Raw genomic sequence first — 21,798 nt, 5'->3', positions numbered from 1 at the left:
CATGCATGTGTTCTTACCGTATAAGTACACAAAGATCTGATAATTAGTTACATGTTTCTAATAATCATGGACCCCACCAGAGTGCCCGAAACCATAGCTTTCCATAAAAAACAGTGAAAAATCATGTCATACATAGTACTGTTTTATGTATATAGTATGTTGGCTTAAAATAGGAAAAAAAATCATACAATTATCTTTTCTGCATCCTGTTGATATTTTGTTCATTTTCCTAACGATAGAAACTATATACAAAACTATTGTATTTCACAAATGTTTACTAATTTTCTTTATTTACCATGACCGTTTCTAAACGTAATTATCTTGTTTTGACATATTTTGCCTCCAAAAAATCAATGAATAGGCTTTCCAAAATCAATTATGCTTATAAATTTTGTAACAGGTCCATTTTATTGCGTTCACACGTAATAATTACTACATTCACATGCAATACTATTGCGCTCGCACGCATTTATTTATTTTCCAAGACCTTTTCCAGCTACCGTAGAATTGCGAGGGGGGATGCGAGGTGCATGTTTTGGGCGACTGTGCACACACAGGGCGCGTTTTATGGAATTTCTGTTCAGTTGGCATTCATATTGCACATGCCTGTTGATGTCATTTCTAACTAAACAGCATGTGAAGTTTTTATTTATGTTTTGTAAATACACCGGGTTTTTCCTTGGCAATTAAGGTCTATATCATCAAACAAACGGTGCGTACTTGAACCTATTATAAACGTCTAATGAGTAAATACGACACGTCGGTCTATAGTATTGACAGAAAGGATCCGAACATGCCTAGACAAACAGTCATATAATCAATTGTGTTCCGAATGGACGGATATTGTATTGGAATTTCCATTTCCCATCATTTCAAAGAATTGCTTGCTGTAAAAAGAAATAAAATACGACCCAATGTCTTGTATATTTACTTTTCTGGACGTTTCTTTCTGTAAATTGATTTATCAAAAGACAACAAACATGACTAGCAAAAATCAATGAATCGATTAGTCAATAGTAGTAATATTTACTTAAAAGAGATATTGATTTTCAGGGACATTATAAAGTTACGTGAATCGTATTAAGAAGTCATATCGGGGTATTACCATTGAACAGCGCTCATTACCAATCATTATGGATTTTAATATTTACTCTTGTCTTTTTAAATTGTTTCTTTTACCGGTAATTATGGCGGATTTTCGCCAGAACACGTTTACGATAAGGACCGACTGCGGCGATACGGGTTTTCAGCCTGGTGATGTATCTGCCGTAATTCCGAACCATGATCTGATGGAATGTGTCTTAGCGTGTATGGATAATCCTGATTGTCTAAGTATGGCCTCCGTAGAGACCAGCAAGATTTGTACTCATACCAATGTCACACTCTCCCCAACCTGTGCGCCCCGCCAGACCGCCCCAGGCTCCGTCATCATAGAAAAGGTAACATTTTATATTTCAACAATATGCTTTAAACGTAGAAGTTTTGACGAGAGGGAATTTTGTACAAATTATGCGAATGTCGCCTGATCGCGAAAATATCCCCGTGCGTACGAAATATAAAGTTTTGCTTATCTTATTTTTATTAATAACAGTTAAGTGGTAAATATAATTTCACAGCAAAGGCTCGTGACATATCAACTTATTGGCCTCGTTTGATAAATTCCATATCACAAAGTATTCATGTAAGATCATATATTTAATATCTCGATATATAATATGTGGAAAATCCTGTTGATATTACTCCTTTTACCCTTATAATATGTATATGATATACATGGATGATGGGGTTAATGATATGATGATAGTGTTGTCACATTGAAATCGATAAGCAAATTGACATTTTTCTGTCATAACGGTTTTTTTCGTCTCAGTTGTAGTACAAGTTATTAGATGTGGCTTTTTGGCTGCCATACCTTCGTCATTTCAATTTCTAAATATTCTCTCCGGGTTGGAAAGTTTCGTCTGTATAATGATATTGTAAACAACAAGTGACTATTTTTGTTCGATGTTTCGATGACTGGGACGATGTATCCCCTGTGACGTTCATCAGATAAATTACCAAGCATCTTCATCTATGAAAATTAATAGAAATAATTAATTCAATTAAACATTAATTCAAATTCGTTTAACGCACAATGCTTATGTTTAATTGAAATATTCCTTTTGATATGGCTAAGCAGGGCCCAGTATCACGAAAGTTCCTTAAAATTAAGGAAATCCATAAATTAAAAGTATCCATAGACAGAATTAAAGTAATTAAGAAAAGTTCCCTAACTTAAGATTTCCACTTATCTTCTTTACAACAATGTGTTTTACAGGTTAATGAATTCCTAAAGGAACGTTCATGAAACTTGAACACAGATCATGCATGTGTTTATACGTATAATACACAAAAATCTGATAATTAGTTACAGTTTATATAATCATGGACCCACCAGAGTGCCCTTAACCATTTTTAGACGTTTTAGAGGCCTCGATAAAAACAGTGAAAATCATGCCATACATAGTACTGTTTATGTATATGGTATGTTGGCTTAAAATAGGAAAAAAAAATCATACAATTATCTTTTCTGCAATATCAGGTTGAATGTAGTCTCATCCTGTTGATATTTTGTTCATTTTCCTAACGATAGAACTATATACAAAACTATTGTATTTTACAAATGTTTACTAATTTTCTTTATTTCCCATGACCGTTTCTAAACGTACTTATCTTGTTTTGACATATTTTGCCTCCAAAAAATCAATGAATAGGCTAAAAATGGAAATGAAAACCCATGTAAATTGCAAAATATATGTATATGATATGCCCAAGGTAATATATTTTTCAAATATATAAAAAGCATGGGCTACTCGATCAAATTTTCACAATTTTGTAAGTTTGAAGCTTGTAACTCTACCCCAATTACATCCAGTTCTAACATGGGTCATATTTGACTTTATCATGAAAATCCACATTCAATTCATTTGTTTATGTGATATTATATCTGAAATAAGTCCGTTTATTTTATGACTTTCTTTGCCGCAGCGTATTGAAAACCATTCTGGAATTCAAACAAACTCCGCAGTTTCCAGTTAAGCGCCATATATGAGTTGGAGCGGTTTTCAATGTATGGACTTACCTTGATATAATCATGACGGATAGACATGAAACTAGGAATGTTAAGGGAATTTCTATTAGACGGATATATATTATAACTAGGGCTATATAAGGAATGTCCATTAGACGGATAAAGACTATAACTAGACATTATAATTAAGGATATATAATGTATAGGGAATGTCAAATATTGATGTAATGATAAGAAAAATACACGTACTTATTTAGTCCGCTAAACATGCCTGTCATATTAGTTTTCCCCACATTTTTCCTTATCATAAACTCTTTATATGAGGCAAAAAAAATAAAAAAATAAAAAATTGAACAGCCTCATAATATTGGCAGGTTTAGCGGACTTGTACCTAATATCATGACAAATGAAAATAAAATAATTTTAGAAGCAAGTATAAAACCATATAATATACTAAAAATTCTTCTTTATGGCTGCAAAAACCTGTACAGTATAGGATTATTTACACTTAGAAACTCACAAAACTTCTGCATACGTTTCAACGTTTGTTAGATTTAGCACAGTAATCAGGAACATGTAGTCGATAAATTTGTGTTTTCAGTCGATAGCAGATATGTCCATTAGACAGATGAGATTTCCTTCGATCGGATGTTTGGAATGTTCACGCATCGCGCATCCACATAGGAGTTGTTTACACTCTCCGAAAGATAATAATATGAAATAGTGACAATGTCGTTTCTATTTATTTTCAGTTTTTCTCCATTTTGAACACAATGGTTATACAAACTTTTAAATTATTTTCATATCTATAATTCTTTTTATCTTTTATTACATTATTTTTTAACGGTTTAGTCCCTTTAAATGAAATTCAAATGCGTGATATTGTAGCCGACTACATCAAACCAGAACCAAGCACGTGCCCGTTGCCAAACTGGGGGTGTAGCCATATCCATATGCATGTTACGTGTAATAGCCAATGAAATCAGTTGTAAAAAACCTTACCTAGAATGCAACTTATCTAATGTGCATATTTTCATCTCATTTATTTAACATATATATGTATTTTATCAAACACAAGTTATTTTTTATCACATGTATATTTGAAGAATATTGAAAATATATCTGTATTTATTGGATATATATTTTTTGAATTTTAAAATGTTTGGCATGCCAAAGACTATCAAGTGACCGCTTCTCTTCACGTGCTCGTTATCCTTTCAGATTGTTGAAACTGGACCGACTTGTATGAATGGAGGGACCTTCGATACATTGAATGATATCTGCCTCTGTGACGGCGGATATGTGGGACAGCACTGCGAACGTTTGGCTATAGGTAAATACTATTGAAGCATTAAACTGCCTTCTTGGGTGATTTATGGTCCTATAATTTTCCCAGGATCACAGACAAATTGAATACCACGCGTCATCATCTTTTATGACGTCAGAAGTAATCCTGATGATATTTGCGGTAGAAAATAAGGCCTATGAAATACACATGATGTCGCCAGTTCACTTTTGAACATTTTATTAAAAATGTTCTATCTTTAGGACATTCATCATTTTAAAATCTTAGCTACACATAATGTTGGCTTTTTACCCCGGTAGCACGTAAGTACACACAAACAATAGCGCATTGTTAAATAACTCATTGATACCGTGATTTGGTTATGCTATTGAAATTGAAAGCACAGGCAAAAAATGTTTTAAGAAATATTGTCTTGCAAACAATTTTTTTTCATTATCCGATGATATTAATTATTATGACATCAATGCTTATAATTAATTTTCCATTGTCATTTATTAAAATAAAATACGTTTACCCGTACGATACGATTAACATATTAAGGGATTATTTTCTCAAATCAATACGCAACGTCAATCTTTCTATTGTGACATCACGATGTCTGAAAATTTTAGTAAAATAGTTGAATCAAATTTACCCTGACTACCAGATCACAAAAATAAAAACTGCTGAAATTTAGATTAATTTTATCAGTTTTAATTTAAATCGCGAACATTTTGTCCGACGTAATAATTGGTTATACCACAAGCGTTTGACTCTCTAGACATTTTTCCTCTATATATGTAATTTTGCAGAGGCGTTTGGCTCTATAGGCATTTTCTCTCTATGTATATATAATATTGTAGTAATATGAATATTATGAGCCAAACGCCTGTGGTTATACAGTATGTGCGTTTAGAACAGTTTTTTTTTGTTTTTCAATGTAGGGTTATGTAATATGTAATCGGGTAGACAAAGCATGTAAATGTATGCACACATTTCAATAGTTTAACAATAAATGCGAAAAAGACTAAGAAGAAAAAAAAGAGGTTTTGTTTTGTATTCCTTCGCTTACTTGATCACCAAGAATAGTATGATATAAATATTCACAAAAACGTGATGTCAGAAAGTGATATTACTAGTCTGGTATAAAAACAAACATCTCTACTTTCATTTCCGCCAAAAAGTGTGAAAACTATATTTCCGATTAAAAACTAAAAACTACAAATGTACTTTGAATTCGTTCTAATTTCAGGACCACGACGTGGACTTTGACTTGTCGATGGTTACATAAATAAAAATGTTTGAAGTATGTTTTGTGAAATTTAGAAATACATTTTACGAAATACTCAGTACTTCAGCTTCATTAGAAAACTACATATGTAATAATGCCTCTTCGTGTGAAAGATGATATGAGATATAGAAATGATTGGGAAAAATACTCGGACATTTCCGTCATATGCTTGGGAACAACAAAGTGCTTTTCCGAGTTTGCCGGAAAGACCCGATGATTTCCGATTGAGGATATACGCCGCACGATTTTTGTACTCTTGTTATCTAGTTTTCTATTCAATTCGTATTTTCAGTGTACCCAACCGGATGTGGGTAACTGTAGTTACGCTACACAAAAATGGTGACGGCGATTCAGGTCAGATTTAGCATGCCTCAGTTTCCATGTTTGTAGGGCAATGATGACGTGCTGTCAATTATATGTGTTTATTAGATAAATAAATACATTTTGAAGCGTGGCCCTCAACTTTAAATCTCTATAAAAGAAGAAAATAGCCATGCAAATATGACCAGGTGGAAGGTAACTGAATACATGTTATGATCACGTGATTCACCAGATGTAAGTAACTGAAATGCAATGGAATGGTAAATTGTCTTGTAAATACCACACAAGCATTAACTGACATGAATGAAATGGCACACATTTTTACCAACCGGAAGTTGACGTTTTACAGAAAACATATATATTGTTATTACCACTCCATACATAAATTAGTAATATGTACGTTTCGTATCCACAGATTGTGCCGAACTGAGCGAGTTCCCGAACTACATAGGTCGGGAAGGCAATTTCCTGATACAGCCGACTCTCTCTCCCTCTCCGTTCGTCGTGTTTTGTAGCCTCGACACATCCTATCCCAAACCACGCCTGTATATACAGCGACACTTCTCAAAGACGGCCGTTTTCGACAAAACTTGGACGGAATATGCAGAAGGGTTCTATTTCAACGACACCAACTTGTGGCTTGGAAATACATACCAGAGTTATATAACTCGGTCCCGTTCGGATTACGACCTTATTATAGAGCTTGCGGGTCCTCAGTGGACGGTAATTAAACAGAGAGCATACCACGGCTTCCGAGTGGACGACGAAGCTGATAATTTTATCATGACCTTCCAGTCTTCAACTCCCTACTTATTCCCCGACCCAGGCGATTCTTTGATATATGTGAACGGTTCAAATTTCACGACATTGGACCGTGATATGGACGGGATCCCCGGATCTCACTGCGGAGACTTAAGGAATTCCGGATTCTGGTTCACAGCAGGGAATAAATGTGGTCATTGTAATCCCAACGGTCTTCTCATACAGGCCAATAACGAAGAGAGGCTGTTGACAGAAGACGAAGTATTTTGGACCTATGATATGGCTCTATGGTCTCCATGGTACGTACAGATGTACTTAGAAAGACCGCCGCCCAATATAGGCTAATAAACAATTCATGTTAGGGACATCCTCGATACTCCATAGACTATTTTCACTGACGTTAGAGACATCCTCGATACTCCATGGACTATTTTCACTGACGTTAGAGATATCCTCGACTATTTTCACTGACGTTAGAGACATCTCAATACTCCATGGACTATTTTCACTGACGTTAGAGATATCCTCGATACTCCATGGACTATTTTCACTGACGTTAGAGATATCCTCGATAGTCCATGGACTATTTTCACTGACGTTAGAGACATCCTCATACTCCATGGACTATTTCACTGACGTTAGAGACATCCTCAATACTCATGGACTATTTTCACTGACGTTGAGATACTCGATACTCCATGGACTATTTCACTGACGTTAGAGACATCCTCGATACTCCATGGACTATTTTCACTGACGTTAGAGATATCCTCGATACTCCATGGACTATTTCACTGACGTTAGAGACATCCTCGATACTCCATGGACTATTTTCACTGACGTTAGAGATATCCTCGATACTCCATGGACTATTTTCACTGAGTTAGAGACATACTCGATAGTCCATGGACTATTTTCACTGACGTTAGAGATACCTCGATAGTCCATGACTATTTTCACTGACGTTAGAGACATCTCAATATCCATGGACTATTTCACTGACGTTAGAGATACCTCCATGGACTATTTCATTTCACTGACGTTAGAGATACCCATACTCGATACTCGATACTCCATGGACTATTTTCACTGACTTAGAGACATCCTCGATACTCCATGGACTATTTTCACTGACGTTAGAGAATCCTCGATACTCCATGGACTATTTTCACTGACGTTAGAGACATCCTCGATATCCATGGAATTTTCGATGAGATATACTCCATGGACTTATTTTCACTGACTTAGAGACATCCTCGATACTCCATGGACTATTTTCACTGACGTTAGAGACATCCTCGATACTCCATGGACTATTTTCACTGACGTTAGAGACATCCTCAATACTCCATGGACTATTTTCACTGACGTTAGAGATATCCTCGATACTCCATGGACTATTTTCACTGACGTTAGAGACATCCTCGATACTCCATGGACTATTTTCACTGACGTTAGAGACATCCTCGATACTCCATGGACTATTTTCACTGACGTTAGAGATATCCTCGATACTCCATGGACTATTTTCACTGACGTTAGAGATATCCTCGATAGTCCATGGACTATTTTCACTGACGTTAGAGACATCCTCGATACTCCATGGACTATTTTCACTGACGTTAGAGACATCCTCGATACTCCATGGACTATTTTCACTGACGTTAGAGACATCCTCGATACTCCATGGACTATTTTCACTGACGTTAGAGATATCCTCGATACTCCATGGACTATTTTCACTGACGTTAGAGATATCCTCGATACTCCATGGACTATTTTCACTGACGTTAGAGATATCCTCGATACTCCATGGACTATTTTCACTGACGTTAGAGATATCCTCGATACTCCATGGACTATTTTCACTGACGTTAGAGACATCCTCGATAGTCCATGGACTATTTTCACTGACGTTAGAGATATCCTCGATACTCCATGGACTATTTTCACTGACGTTAGAGATATCCTCGATAGTCCATGGACTATTTTCACTGACGTTAGAGATATCCTCGATACTCCATGGACTATTTTCACTGACGTTAGAGATATCCTCGATAGTCCATGGACTATTTTCACTGACGTTAGAGACATACTCGATAGTCCATGGACTATTTTCACTGACGTTAGAGACATCCTCGATACTCCATGGACTATTTTCACTGACGTTAGAGATATCCTCGATAGTCCATGGACTATTTTCACTGACGTTAGAGATATCCTCGATACTCCATGGACTATTTTCACTGACGTTAGAGATATCCTCGATAGTCCATGGACTATTTTCACTGACGTTAGAGACATCCTCGATAGTCCATGGACTATTTTCACTGACGTTAGAGATATCCTCGATACTCCATGGACTATTTTCACTGACGTTAGAGATATCCTCGATACTCTATGGACTATTTTCACTATGGTTAGAATGGACGGCTTTCGATATCTAATTTTCAACAAGTTTTACAAAATCCTAGTATAACGTACAATAATTTATAACATGGATATGATAATTATAGTGTTTAGCGCATTACCACGATATTTAAGGAATCAAAATAAGAATACATTGATTTGAATCAAGAAGACCGATGGGTCTCGCGATCTAAGATGTTTTGTAATCATTTGTTCAAGTATTTACATTGAAATATATTTTGTAGTATCAAAACTATACCAAATTGTACTCTATCATTTTCTGAAAAGTTTGACATCATGTTCTGAAATAGTTTGACGTCTAATATATCAATTTATGAAAATACTCAAAGCATCGACAATGGTATAAGGGGCATAATCGGGTTATGAACATGTTCCATGGTGCACTATAGGAATTTGTGAACAGTTTCACAAAGAGTTGTTGTTCTTGACCCACAATTGTACAGAACATGAATTCTTTTATAATTGGCAGTATTCGACAGCTCATAAATCGCCCGAGTAGAATTTAAAATAATTATTTATAAAAATATAGTATTTATTCTACTCGGGCGATAACACTATATGGACCTCAGAAAGGTTCATAATTGATATACAGTATATATATATAAATTGACACTGTACATACACATATAACGTCATTGTACCCAAATTGATACTGTACCCAAATTAATACCCTAATTGAAAAAATACCTAAAACATTTGTGTTGTTAAAGTTTACCTCATTCTCAGTGGTGATACCAAAGAAGCATCATTTATTGATAATTACGCTTCGTTTTACGTAACTATTTCTGTTATTTTCACCGAAAAATGACTTTGAAATTGATAACTCTGTCTGAAACGTGTTAATCCCTGGAAATGTGGCCGTGCGACAATTACTATTTGTACTATAACAGTGGATTTTTTAAAGCGTAAGGCCTCCTCAAAGAAAATTTTCTTAAATAATGAAATTTAAGATATAAACACTTAACAGAAATAGATAAAATATAGTTGCCACACATTATTTTTTTATTTAGTCACGTGCAAATTGCTCTTTGTATAGCGTTATTTCTCCATCCTAATTTTTACTAAAACTGACTAGATTCAAGTATTTTATAACTTGATTGATTCATAATTAAGTTTGTAGATTTTTTACATTGAAATTTTTTACAATCATTAAAAATAATTGATGGTGGTCTTTTGACATATACACCACATTGGAACTATAGCTTAGGTGAATGCCACAGAAAACTTATTTTAAATCATTGAAATATCACACAAGTCATTACGTGGTGTGACGGGGTACCAAATTAGCACAGGTACTGTTGTGAAAACACTTGTACAATTTTTACAGTAAAATGTATAACTGAATTCAGTATAACTTGTTATAATAAACGCAACTACGTCCCCTTTATAAAGTAAAATCACAAAAATCTATATAAATTGATTTTTCTTAATTTTATACATTTTTTCTTGCTGGGTATCAATTTGGGTACACATCATGTGACAAAACTAGAAATTTCGAGACATGATATTAATCGTTCTAACAATAAAAATAAGCACTGTAATAAGAAAAACAAAGCATCAAAATAAAGTTTGTATGCTCTTTTTGAAAACAAACCAGAAAAAAGTGAAGCATACCAAACAACAAATGTCATATAGGAGAAATCTACGTGTATTGGTATCAATTTGGGTACAATGACGTTACAGTGTCAAGGATTTGATTTCGGGATGCAATGAAGTATTTTAAAGAGGCTCTACCGCCGACAGAGCATAAATAATACTCATCATTTGAACAACAATTAGTGTTTAATCGTGTATATGTATGTCTAATTAACGCAAAATATAATACAAAATAATTAACTATGCGGTGCATGAGTAATCAGTACTTCATTCCATATAGGATATAGTGCCATGGATTTTTTGCGGGATGCAATTAATTATTTTTTAATAATCAAACTTGAAGTAAAATTAGAAGCTCAAACGTTTTAATGGTGATGGTGTAAAGTAAGTAACTTTTGCAACTGAAGAAAAGTACTAAATCATCCGCTTCTGTTTTTTTATAGTGAATACCATTAATCAGCGATGGGGCATCTATAAATACTTTTATCTGAAGTGAAATAAGAAGCTAAAACTTTGCAATGATGGTAATAGTGTAAAGTACGTAACTTGTGTTACTGAAAAACAAGTCAAACTCATCTGTTCCTGTTTTAATAGATATACAAATCACTATTCGTCGGCTCTGTAGCATCTTTAAATGATCATTTGTTGCAATTTTGTCCATGTTGTATTGTAGTCAACATGCACGTATACTTACTAAGCTTCTGTCGTCTTGGCCGAGGCCACGATGGCTGAAGGACATTGCACCCTTTAAACAAATCTCTTTTATTCCAGTAATGTCTTTTTAGTCCCGTTCATTCTTTAAAGTACGTAAGAACTTTCGGCCAAAACGGACATTGCACTTTATATTGTAATGACCTTGTTTCTGCAGTTGTTTACATGTTTCAATAAACTCATATTTCACGCGTGTGAAATTCATGACTGAATGAGTTAAAATACACAATACATTTAAGAAAATATTGCCGTTCTAGGTGAAACGTAGCCGCAATACCATTAGGGTCCAGTTTCTTGAACATTCCCTAAACTTAGGGTATCTCTTAACTAAAAATTATTCATAGGAAAGCATTTCAGATTTTAAGAAAGGCTCCTTAACTTAAGAATACATCCTTAACTTTTGTAATGATTTCCTATGGGAACAAATAATTCAAGGAGTTCCTGAAAGTTAAGGAATGTTGATGAAACTGACATAACTAATTCCCGGAGATGAACATTCTCGTATGTACTGGGATCGGCGTAATTCGCGAAATGAAATCGTTGGTGTATAGAACTTTAGCATAGGCAAGCTATATACGACAAAATGAGTTGCATGATCAACAGTCAACCTAAAAGAATAAGGATAATATTGTAACCGCATGGTTTTGAAATTAAAATAACGAAACTTCTGCCATTAATCTTGTAAGGAAATCGATCACCAATTGTGACAGTTAAAAGTCGAATTAGATTTACCGCGACCATTTGTTTCAAGTTGTTATGTCGACATATAATTCATAGGCAAGAACCTATACAGTTTTGTCTGTTAAATCCTTTCGAAGATGACGTCTTGTCAATAAAATATGTTGAAATTAAGCATATATATTGTATGTAGTATCAAGACGAGTGTTACAGACTGGTCGCAGGGTCCTTGACGGGAATGAAGATTACCAGGTAATAACCGTGGATTTCTTGCCATTGTGTTCGTATTCAAAGTCATACAAAAGAAACGTTCACTGTCTTTTATTACCAAAACTTTACTGTCAAACCCATTTTTGGTAATGATCAATACTTTTCAGCAATAAAGGAATGAATTCAGATTATGTTATCAAGCATTTTATTTATTGGCAATTATAGTTTCCATTTTCCAAACAATATTTGTTTATTTGTTCTATTTCATAATTTTTTATAAGCTTTCCCATCCTAGCTGTATGTAATGGTATATGAATGTAATATGTGGATGTGGCGCAGTGTTAGAAGGCGCAGGTATGTTTGGCTAGGCGATTGGGTGCCGTAGATCGTGAGTTCGAAGCCCGGATAGGGCACGAGTCAATAAAGTGTCATGCTTTGTTAAATTGTGTCTCTTTGATATTTTATATGAATGTATATCTTCATTGTTTATTTGAATAAAATATTGCTTCAATTAATATAACGTACGTCAAATATAGGTATTTTATGTATGAACAACAGTAACGTTCATACTGCCATACTCATGATTACCCTAATACAAGGCGGTACAACACGAATGTACCACAGCCATACACACACAAGGGGACGCCTTCCTGAAATGACTATTGATGATAGGACATTTAAAATAAAAATAAAAATAAAAACCAACCAAACCGCAGCATCCAAATGGATGCAGACATTCGGATCGTATGCATGACAGGTTGCCAATGACCTCCCATGTGTGTAGTGTGTTTCGGAGTATGATTGCTTATATGTTTTGGAAGGCTGTGGTATATTCGCGTTTTGACTCAGTATAATATTGTAAACATTTCCCCTTTTTGTACTGCTATTTGACTCTACACATCCTATTTACAGACTGTCTTGCTTTTAAGCACAAATGTTATAGTATTTACCCTTGTGAGTAATTGCGGTGGATAGCAGCACGTAGCACAACGAAATAGATAGATGTGAACACATGGACTGAACCCATTTATAATTTACATACTGACACAGTGAATATGTCGCGGCCCTCGCACCTGCACCCTCTAACCTCACTAACCTGAAACATACAGTCGTAGCGTGATTTATAAAGTCATATTTGGCCTGAACGTCGTAATCCTTGAGCTTAGGTCATGTAAGAACGCTTGACAGTACGATCAAAGGTAGCCGAGTTTATTTTTTGTTATGGCGCATTCTAAATGTTCCAATTTTTAATTAGTTTACTCAATAAGGTTTGGAGACATGCACCATGGAGTCTTTTATTTTTTCGGGCTAAAAAGACGCGGTTTTAGTATGACAAAATCGTCAAGCAACTTCGATATTCACAAATAAAATCAAAGAGAAATACCTGTATATAATGAGAATACCAGATTAAGGAAAATTATTCAACATTTATGACTATTTCATACAAGTTCAATAGGTCCGAGAGCTGAATCTTTCACCGACACTTTGGAACTAAATGTCACTAAAGATATATTGGCATCACTGTTTGGCATTACCAACACACACGAAATACATCTATGGAAAGTATTTGATATTTAATTTTGAAGGTAAGAATATTTAAATCTGTAGTCAACTAGATCCATTTTGACCAGCCCAACAGTACACTGACTGCTCTAAATGACCATATAGTTCGTAATTATAATTTGGCTTTGGTCTGAAAGGGTTCTGCAATGTTTCATTAAATTTGTATCAGTGGTTTTGGAGATATCGAAAAGAAGATATTGATCGTTTATGAACACACATCAACGATTAGAATATGTATATTTTAGAAGTCTTCGTCTAAAATGACAAAATGACGACGTAGATATATAAAAATGTTGACCTGGTGGACAATTATCAATACAAATTTATATATATAATTCAATTTAAAACACAATATATATATATATAGTGTTACGTTTTCATCGCCGCTCAGTATGTTTCAAAGCACTATATAGAGCGATTATTTTGTCCTTTTAGGGTCCGAGAAGAAATATTCCTATGATTATTAATTTTGATATAGACTTTTTGAAACAAAAGGTTATCGATACCTCACAAATGTCTTTCGGACGGCGGGTTTCAGTTACACGAAACCTTCACATCAGAAGACATGTAGCGATATACTCCGACAGATTTGCTTCCTGCTTTGACGGAATCAGAGATGTTTGGTACCTACGGAACAACTTGCCATATCCATAACCAATCACACATACTTCAGCTTTATTCACAAATTTAACTCTTGATCATTCGCAATGTTATATATGGTCTTGACGTTCTGCATTATTTCTCCACTGTCCTGGCTTCCGACATCGCACTTTCGTTAAAGATCGTTTTTTTTGTGATTTTTTTACTAGCTGCTATACAAACCTTTTTATTTCCTCATCTGTATCGTGATACCGCTGAATATTTGACATTAAATCTAGCATTTGCCCTCATTAGGCAGACTTGGAGACTTCCTGCTTCAGTCGCCCGAGTTTCTACAAACAATTCGGGAAATGGGACGACTTACTCGCCCTGGCAACAGTGGTTTTACGTGCTGCTCGATGTTCCGTTAATATACGTGCAATGTATAGTAAACAAGAGGGTTTTATTGTGTTGGGTTATATTAGTTTAACGTCCTATTAACAGCCAGGGTCATGCAAGGACGTGCCAGTTTTGTTGGTGGAGGAAAGCCAGAGTACCCGGAGAAAAAAACACCGACCAGCGCTTAGTACCCGGGAACTGCCTCACACGGGATTCGAACTCACGACCAAGAGATGGAGGATTTGTGGTAATATGTCGAGATAATAAACACTCGGCCATCGCGGCCCCTGTAGACAAGACAAGAGTCCCTGTTATAAGAAGAAATCGCTCTCTTCAAAAACTATCAATTTCTTACTTATTAGCGTATCACATATTTTCGCGGTCATATCCTGCGAAATCGCGATAAAATTAACGTCGTCAAAATAACCGGATATTTGTATTTGCTATTTCTCACCAGTAATGGAAAATGCCTGGACTAGAAACAGGACATTTTTGTTACCACAACTGGTCAAATGCGTCTATGTGTGACGTAGATTAATTATCTGAGACAGTTTTCAGAGGAGATATCTATGTCAGTAGGTTGATAGAATGCCAAAACGTTTCACTGATATCATACCCCCGGGGGTGTAGGTTTCATCTGTACATACTGTTGTAGATAGCTCTCGTTTATACTTCTGAGTCAATCAAACCAAGTGTTCTACAACTAAAACATCCACTGCATGATAAGCTTCATATACAACAAATGAATATCATAAACAGTTTTACTTTTTGACATGTAATGCAGTTATTTTTTCCAGTGAGAGAAAAATGTATTATGTTCACGGTTTAAATCCTAAGGTGGAAATATTTCTTTTCTGAATGTCATTATCTTAGAAGAACTTGTCGTTTCTGCAGTGAGATACGGATAACCAGACGTAACAACCTGAAGGACGCGAGAACCAAATGCGGAAACTAAATCGGAACATGAATCATGGATGCTGCGAGTGGCTGGATTTTGTGGAGTGATTTTTGATTTTTATATTTGCGTCGTACCATCAGGACATCAGGCCTCAAGGTTTAGCTCTATGAGTAAGACTCGCCGTCTGGGTGAATTCCCTAGTAAATCATGAAATGCATAAGGCATGTAAGGAAACGACAACTGCGATGAAAGTTTCATTGCTATTCATCGTTGTTTGACCGTCTGTTACTGGCCCACCGCCTACATGATTCTGTCTATGACTTAGTTTCGTCATAATTAAGTATGCTTCCCCAATATATAACATCAGTTAACCGGATGTGGTTTACCACTGACATCCCAATCAAGTGTCTAGATGATCTATATATGGATGTATGCAACGAAAAAACGAACCCATTGCAATTTAGTAATGCGCTGGGCTGTGTTATGTTTTAAAACAAATCATAGAGATACATATATAACTATACGTCAAAGCATAGACTGCTAATCGTTATGTTTGGTTGGTCTGGTGGGGCTGAACATCCAGTTACCAACCAATGTCATTGAAGGACGACCTCTCCTGCGTGCAATATGTTGTGTATGGGACTGTTTATGGGAGGCTGTAGCATGTTCGTGTTGTGTCTCTTGTAACTCTTAATGTTAAGACACCGAACAGCAAATCCCATTGATCACATTAATGACAAGACAATGGGTTAACCAGTCGTCCTACTCCATGTATGCTGAGCGCTGTGCAGGAGTAGAAACTACTACTTTTATAGACCATGGCATGTCTTTGCCTGGTAATAAGGATATGTTTCCTATCATTACATTTTTTTTTTCATTTGGTTACTAACATATAGACAGAAGCAGATACTGCAAACTAAGTTACTATCTGGGCGAATTCATTTGTCGTTTTCACGCATACGTTTTCACAACAAACATATTTGGAGACCGCATCTACCGGCGATTCAGTTTCGCGATATCTAAATGCTCGTGAAATACACGAAAAATAATCTCACGCGAAAATGAGTTGGTTTACAGTACAATTTTTACACTTCCGTTTTTTTCTGCTATATAACCTTTCCAGCAGGGAAATCGTTTACACTTGTGTAAACGCAGTCGGTTGTCGTGCAAGAAAACATACACCGGAACACTGACTTCCGCAAGTAGCGTTAATGCACATCAGATTTGGACTATATTGTTTCCGTATTTTTAATTCTTCAATTAAACAATTTAAATGTAATAGAATTTTGAAATTGTATTTCAGAAAAATAAAATATTTGAGTAATTTTGCTTTAATGAAATGAAAAAATATAGTGTTATTTTGGAACTATAATCTGTGTACTCTCTGAACTTGACAACATTTCGCTAGCTGTTCCAAGATTCCATCAATTGACTGGAATCGTATAGCATTCGTATAAAGATGAAAAACAAAGTTTTATTTTATCGGAACATTACTGTTAAAAATAGTCGGTTGAAATGTAAATTGAAAGAATTATTTATCATTGTTTGTTGTTTACTGGTGTGTAAATTGCATTTGTTGGACAGATATTTCAAAATTACGCGCTTATAGATCGTATAATCCTTTATTTTATTTTCGGATTTGGAACAATTAAGGAGAAAATTAAATTTCATCAGTTTCAAATTTCGCAGATTAGAGTTAAGGTATCATGTGTCGCTGAATGCCTTACCTGAAACTACGAAAGAAAGGGCCCACGAATATTTTAAGCTATGCAGTATTTATCTCACCTGGACACAACGAAAGAAAAAACCTACGAATATTTTATGCTTTCAGTATTTATCTCACCTGGGCACCACGAAAGAGGGAATCCGCGAATATTTCATGCTATCAAGTATTTATCTCACCTGGGCACCACGAAAGAGAGAATCCGCGAATATTTCATGCTATCCAGTATTTATCTCACTTGGACACCACGTCAGCTGTCGCTTTGATTAACTTCTTCAGGTGTTTAGTATCCGTTGTTAAGTGGGGGTGTGCGTCAAATATCTCTGGCCGTTGATATAGACAGACGCGATCAGCGTGACTTATGTATATAGTTTGACTGGAGACAGTCATAATGGACGGGAGACAATATAGAGGTGTTACCATGTCTAACACACTATATAGATACTATATAAATATGTATGTCAGATTGGTGTGTACAACTATATAATTTATATAACGGAATTCTTATAATTCCTCCGTGTAGCTAAACCATTTGTTTTGCATATAACAATATTAATTACATTTTCCTATAGTCGAGAAACTTTGTTTTGTTGTTCCGGCAAATGCATTAGATGAAAAAGATATACATATTTACTATTATTTTGTATTTAAATAGTGTACATTTTAACTTATAGATGATGAAGAAATAGTCTCCAAAAAACGCTTGCAACATACGCACGTGCTTACATATGTATCATGCTGTCTGTCTATTTGTGTTGCATTTTTTTTAAAAAGTTTGTGGATTAATTATTTTATCAGATAAGCTCAGGAAGAACAGAATACAGTGTGATATGTGTCATAACTTAATAATCAAATGATTCACGGAGGATTTATCATGGATAACTGAGACGGTATCCTGATTGCATTTAAAAATCGCTATTGAGCATTGGTTGATGAAAACAGATTAAAAAATACCTGACGTAATTCTAAAGCTTTTATTTACCTGTTTGTTCAGGTAACTGATTATTTGTTGCATTAAAAACATAGCAAGTCTGGTGACAAAAGCATTATTATGTTATCGAAACCATGTTTTGTTATTACATGTAACACCATTGGATGTTTTGAATATAACAGTCAAGGTAACGTCTCAATATCACAAAAGAGTTTTAGACAATATGTTGGAAATAAATAAAAAAAAATGCAATCTATATGTCTGAGATATCAAAGAAACAATTTAACAAAGGATGACCATTTATTGACTTGTACACTATCCGGGCCTTGAACTCACGATCTATGGCACCCAATCCCCTAGTCAAACAAACCTGCGCCTTCTGTTATCATATCAACATATCGAACGGACTACCACTTCGTCATAGAAACGTCCTTTTGAGGGGACGTAGATGTTGCGCGTTGGTAAAAGGCGCATGTTTGTTTGGCTAGGCCATTGATTATCTGGTTGCCGTAGATCTTGATTTCGTAGCCCGGAAAGGGCACGAGTCAATACATTGTCATTCTTTGTTTAATTGTTTTTCTTTGATATGAAAACTATATATCTGAGATATTTTGCCCGATGAATGTAATTTTACACTTATCGATTATTTTCCTTTCTATGCTTTAAATCCAATACCACTGCATTCAAAGCAAAAACAGATTCTTTTGAATTAAGATGGTGACACAATTATGGATTTCAATTCTACTTCAAAAACTATAAATTCATTTTATTTTAGTTTCCTTTTTGAAATCTATTATCTGGTAATTCATTTTAATTGACTTTCATTGCAGTGTTGCCTTGCTTAAATTTCAGTGGTTACATATTGCAGTTTATTTACACCATATGTAACAATTATTTTGTATCTGGTACACATGATATCTATGTATCACAACAGTGTTAGGTATCCGTGAAAGATTTGTGATTGTTAACTTTTAGTTTACTAAAATTGCCTTTTATTTTACATAACATATTATCTTCTACTTATTGAAGGACCACGTGTAGATAAATGTCTCGCTTATCATGTAATACATCGTCTACAAATAATAATAAAAATATCTGTTATTTAAATAAGAGGGAAAATTCGACATACTGTAATTGTAAATGTTTATCTTTGTTTCTCCAAAGTTCCTTACATTTTCATAAAATAATGGCTATGTTAATGACACACCTACGAATAGCTTCTAGCGTAAGTCGTTATGTGTCGTTGACTTTTCGATTTTTTTTTCCACTTGATACATTTCCAAGGCCCAATAAGATACACATTATTTTTTTTTGCAATTGCGTATTAATATCGAGGTAGGGAATACTTTAGCGAACAAATAAACACAATTAATGATATTGTCTAATATAACGGGTCAATAACTGCTCTTTCTTTTTACCGCAAAATTTCCCGAAACAGTCCTTCCTTTTTGCATGTTTTGAGTGTATTTATACCGAGGTAAGGGACACTTTAGTCTCCTGTTAACCTCATTTAATGTGTAAGGCGACTTTATGGGTTGATGACTCCGGCTTTGTTTATTTTGGTCGATCAAACATTATCGTAATTGTTTTCCTCGTCTGTGTATCAATGCAAAGGTGCATTACACTTTAGTGAACGACTCGATACGTTAACAATGCAGGACGACTTTCCGGGTCGTTGACGCCTTGTTGTTATGTTTCTAAGATTGATAACGATATACTTTTTATAGATAATACATTCAAAAGGACATGTACACAATACAGGTGTTTTTTTCAACGTCTGATTTGATCTCTACGTTGTATAAGCAGTGAAAATAGAAATTCAATCAATATTTTATATCTAGTTTCTTTTTGTTTTGTTTATTCATTGACTTTTTCCTGACTTCGTCCTGAATTTTATTTTTGTAATATTGAAATTTCTTTCTCTTTAAAATATTTGTTGTTTAATTTGAGAAAGTAAATTGGATGTTTATATTGAAAGACAAACCTTAATAAAATGTTATTATGCAATTAAAGAACATTAATCGCATGTCACTTTATATAGGATGGGAAACAGGCATTACCACAAAAGAAATATTATTTTGTTTAGATAGTAATTATATACTACAAAACAACAATAATAATAAACAAGGGAACTTTCCCTGTTCAAGGAAGGGTTTTATATTATTATTTATTAATTAATAGGATTAATCTGAGGAGTGTTTTTCCTCATATGTACATCCTTGATTGGATTGGATATTAAAAAAAACAATAGCAACACACCTTAACTTACACTGTCAACAAGCCATAAACCATACAAAGAATAAATAGAAGATTGAACTAACTCAATGAGAAATATAGATTATAAATAAACAATGTTGTAGGGAATCCCGATTGTTGTTAAAAATCTACAAAGGAATAATGCAATTGAAGTAATGAGTATGCACAGTAAGTGACAAAACTATAAAAAGTTAAATGAAACTCATCAGCATTTGCAATCCTCAGGTCATTGAAAAGCTTACTTCATCAATTAGACGCTTACATCATCAATTAATTAATGAGAAGGTTGTGCTCTTAATTTCCGGAATAAACCGCACTGTCATCTGCGGTTATTATTTTTTCAACAGATATGTCAGTAATGTTTAATGAAGTCATGCACACCTCCGACTGACAATGCTTTTAATGGTTTGCCCTAGTGAGACAAAAAGATAAGATATGTTTTGTGGTGGTTCTTAGCAAAGGTGTAAGTCTGGACAATATCTTATCACACCTCTGTGAACGGATGACCTAAGGTTAATTTTCTTGTCTCTGTCCCGCTAGGCATACGTCAATCCGGGTCTATTCGTGTCTATATAGCTCGCTCTTCAGCTGGAGAGGCAGATCCAAGGCAGATTCTTTGCTACAAACGTTTACCTGTCGGAGGCGCAAGCGGGGAAACTCACCTGTATAACTTTAATCACTTTATATTCTACTTCTTAAGACAATTCAGTAAACGTCTATGTATTTTTGTACAACTTTGTACGAGTGTATATGAAAACATATCTGAATCTTATTAGTATATTTTCCTATCTAGCGATATTTTATCATATATATGCACACATTTTTTTATGTTTTTATTACACAATTTTTAAAAAATTGTCTTCAAATTCATAAAATAAAAATTAAACAGGCCTATTCCAGTTTCTATTCATATATTATAACTTATCACAGATATATCACTTAGGCTGGCGATTCGGGAATAATACATCTGTTTATGACAAGTCCATGGCTATATACCTGTCAGCGGCCCCCGATGGTCCCATCTCCTATACATTTTGTCATCCCAGCTTTTGCCTATAGTACATAGTCTAACACATCTCTCCACTATAGTATTAG

General features: G+C 34.8%; 2 protein-coding genes across 2 annotated transcripts; one reads left to right on the top strand and one right to left on the bottom strand.

The window, feature by feature from the left end:
- Positions 1 to 1,114: 1,114 nt before the first annotated feature.
- On the top strand, positions 1,115 to 7,179 carry LOC138310964 (microfibril-associated glycoprotein 4-like). The gene is made up of 3 exons (XM_069252340.1): positions 1,115 to 1,439; positions 4,292 to 4,403; positions 6,383 to 7,179. Exons 1-3 carry the CDS (start codon positions 1,134 to 1,136, stop codon positions 7,072 to 7,074), a joined length of 1,110 nt encoding a protein of 369 aa, XP_069108441.1. The 5' UTR covers positions 1,115 to 1,133; the 3' UTR covers positions 7,075 to 7,179.
- A 727-nt stretch (positions 7,180 to 7,906) lies between these two features.
- LOC138310038 (uncharacterized) lies at positions 7,907 to 9,879 on the bottom strand. The gene is made up of 2 exons (XM_069251188.1): positions 9,875 to 9,879; positions 7,907 to 9,101 (listed from the first exon to the last, which is right to left on the bottom strand). The coding sequence occupies exons 1-2, from the start codon at positions 9,877 to 9,879 to the stop codon at positions 7,907 to 7,909; spliced, it is 1,200 nt and encodes a 399-aa protein (XP_069107289.1).
- Positions 9,880 to 21,798: the final 11,919 nt, after the last annotated feature.

Source organism: Argopecten irradians, chromosome 16 (assembly GCF_041381155.1).
Source record: "Argopecten irradians isolate NY chromosome 16, Ai_NY, whole genome shotgun sequence".
Classification (NCBI taxonomy): Eukaryota; Metazoa; Mollusca; class Bivalvia; order Pectinida; family Pectinidae; genus Argopecten; species Argopecten irradians.
The sequence above is the reverse complement of the archived record's forward strand: the minus strand, read 5'-3'. Positions and strand labels throughout refer to the sequence as shown.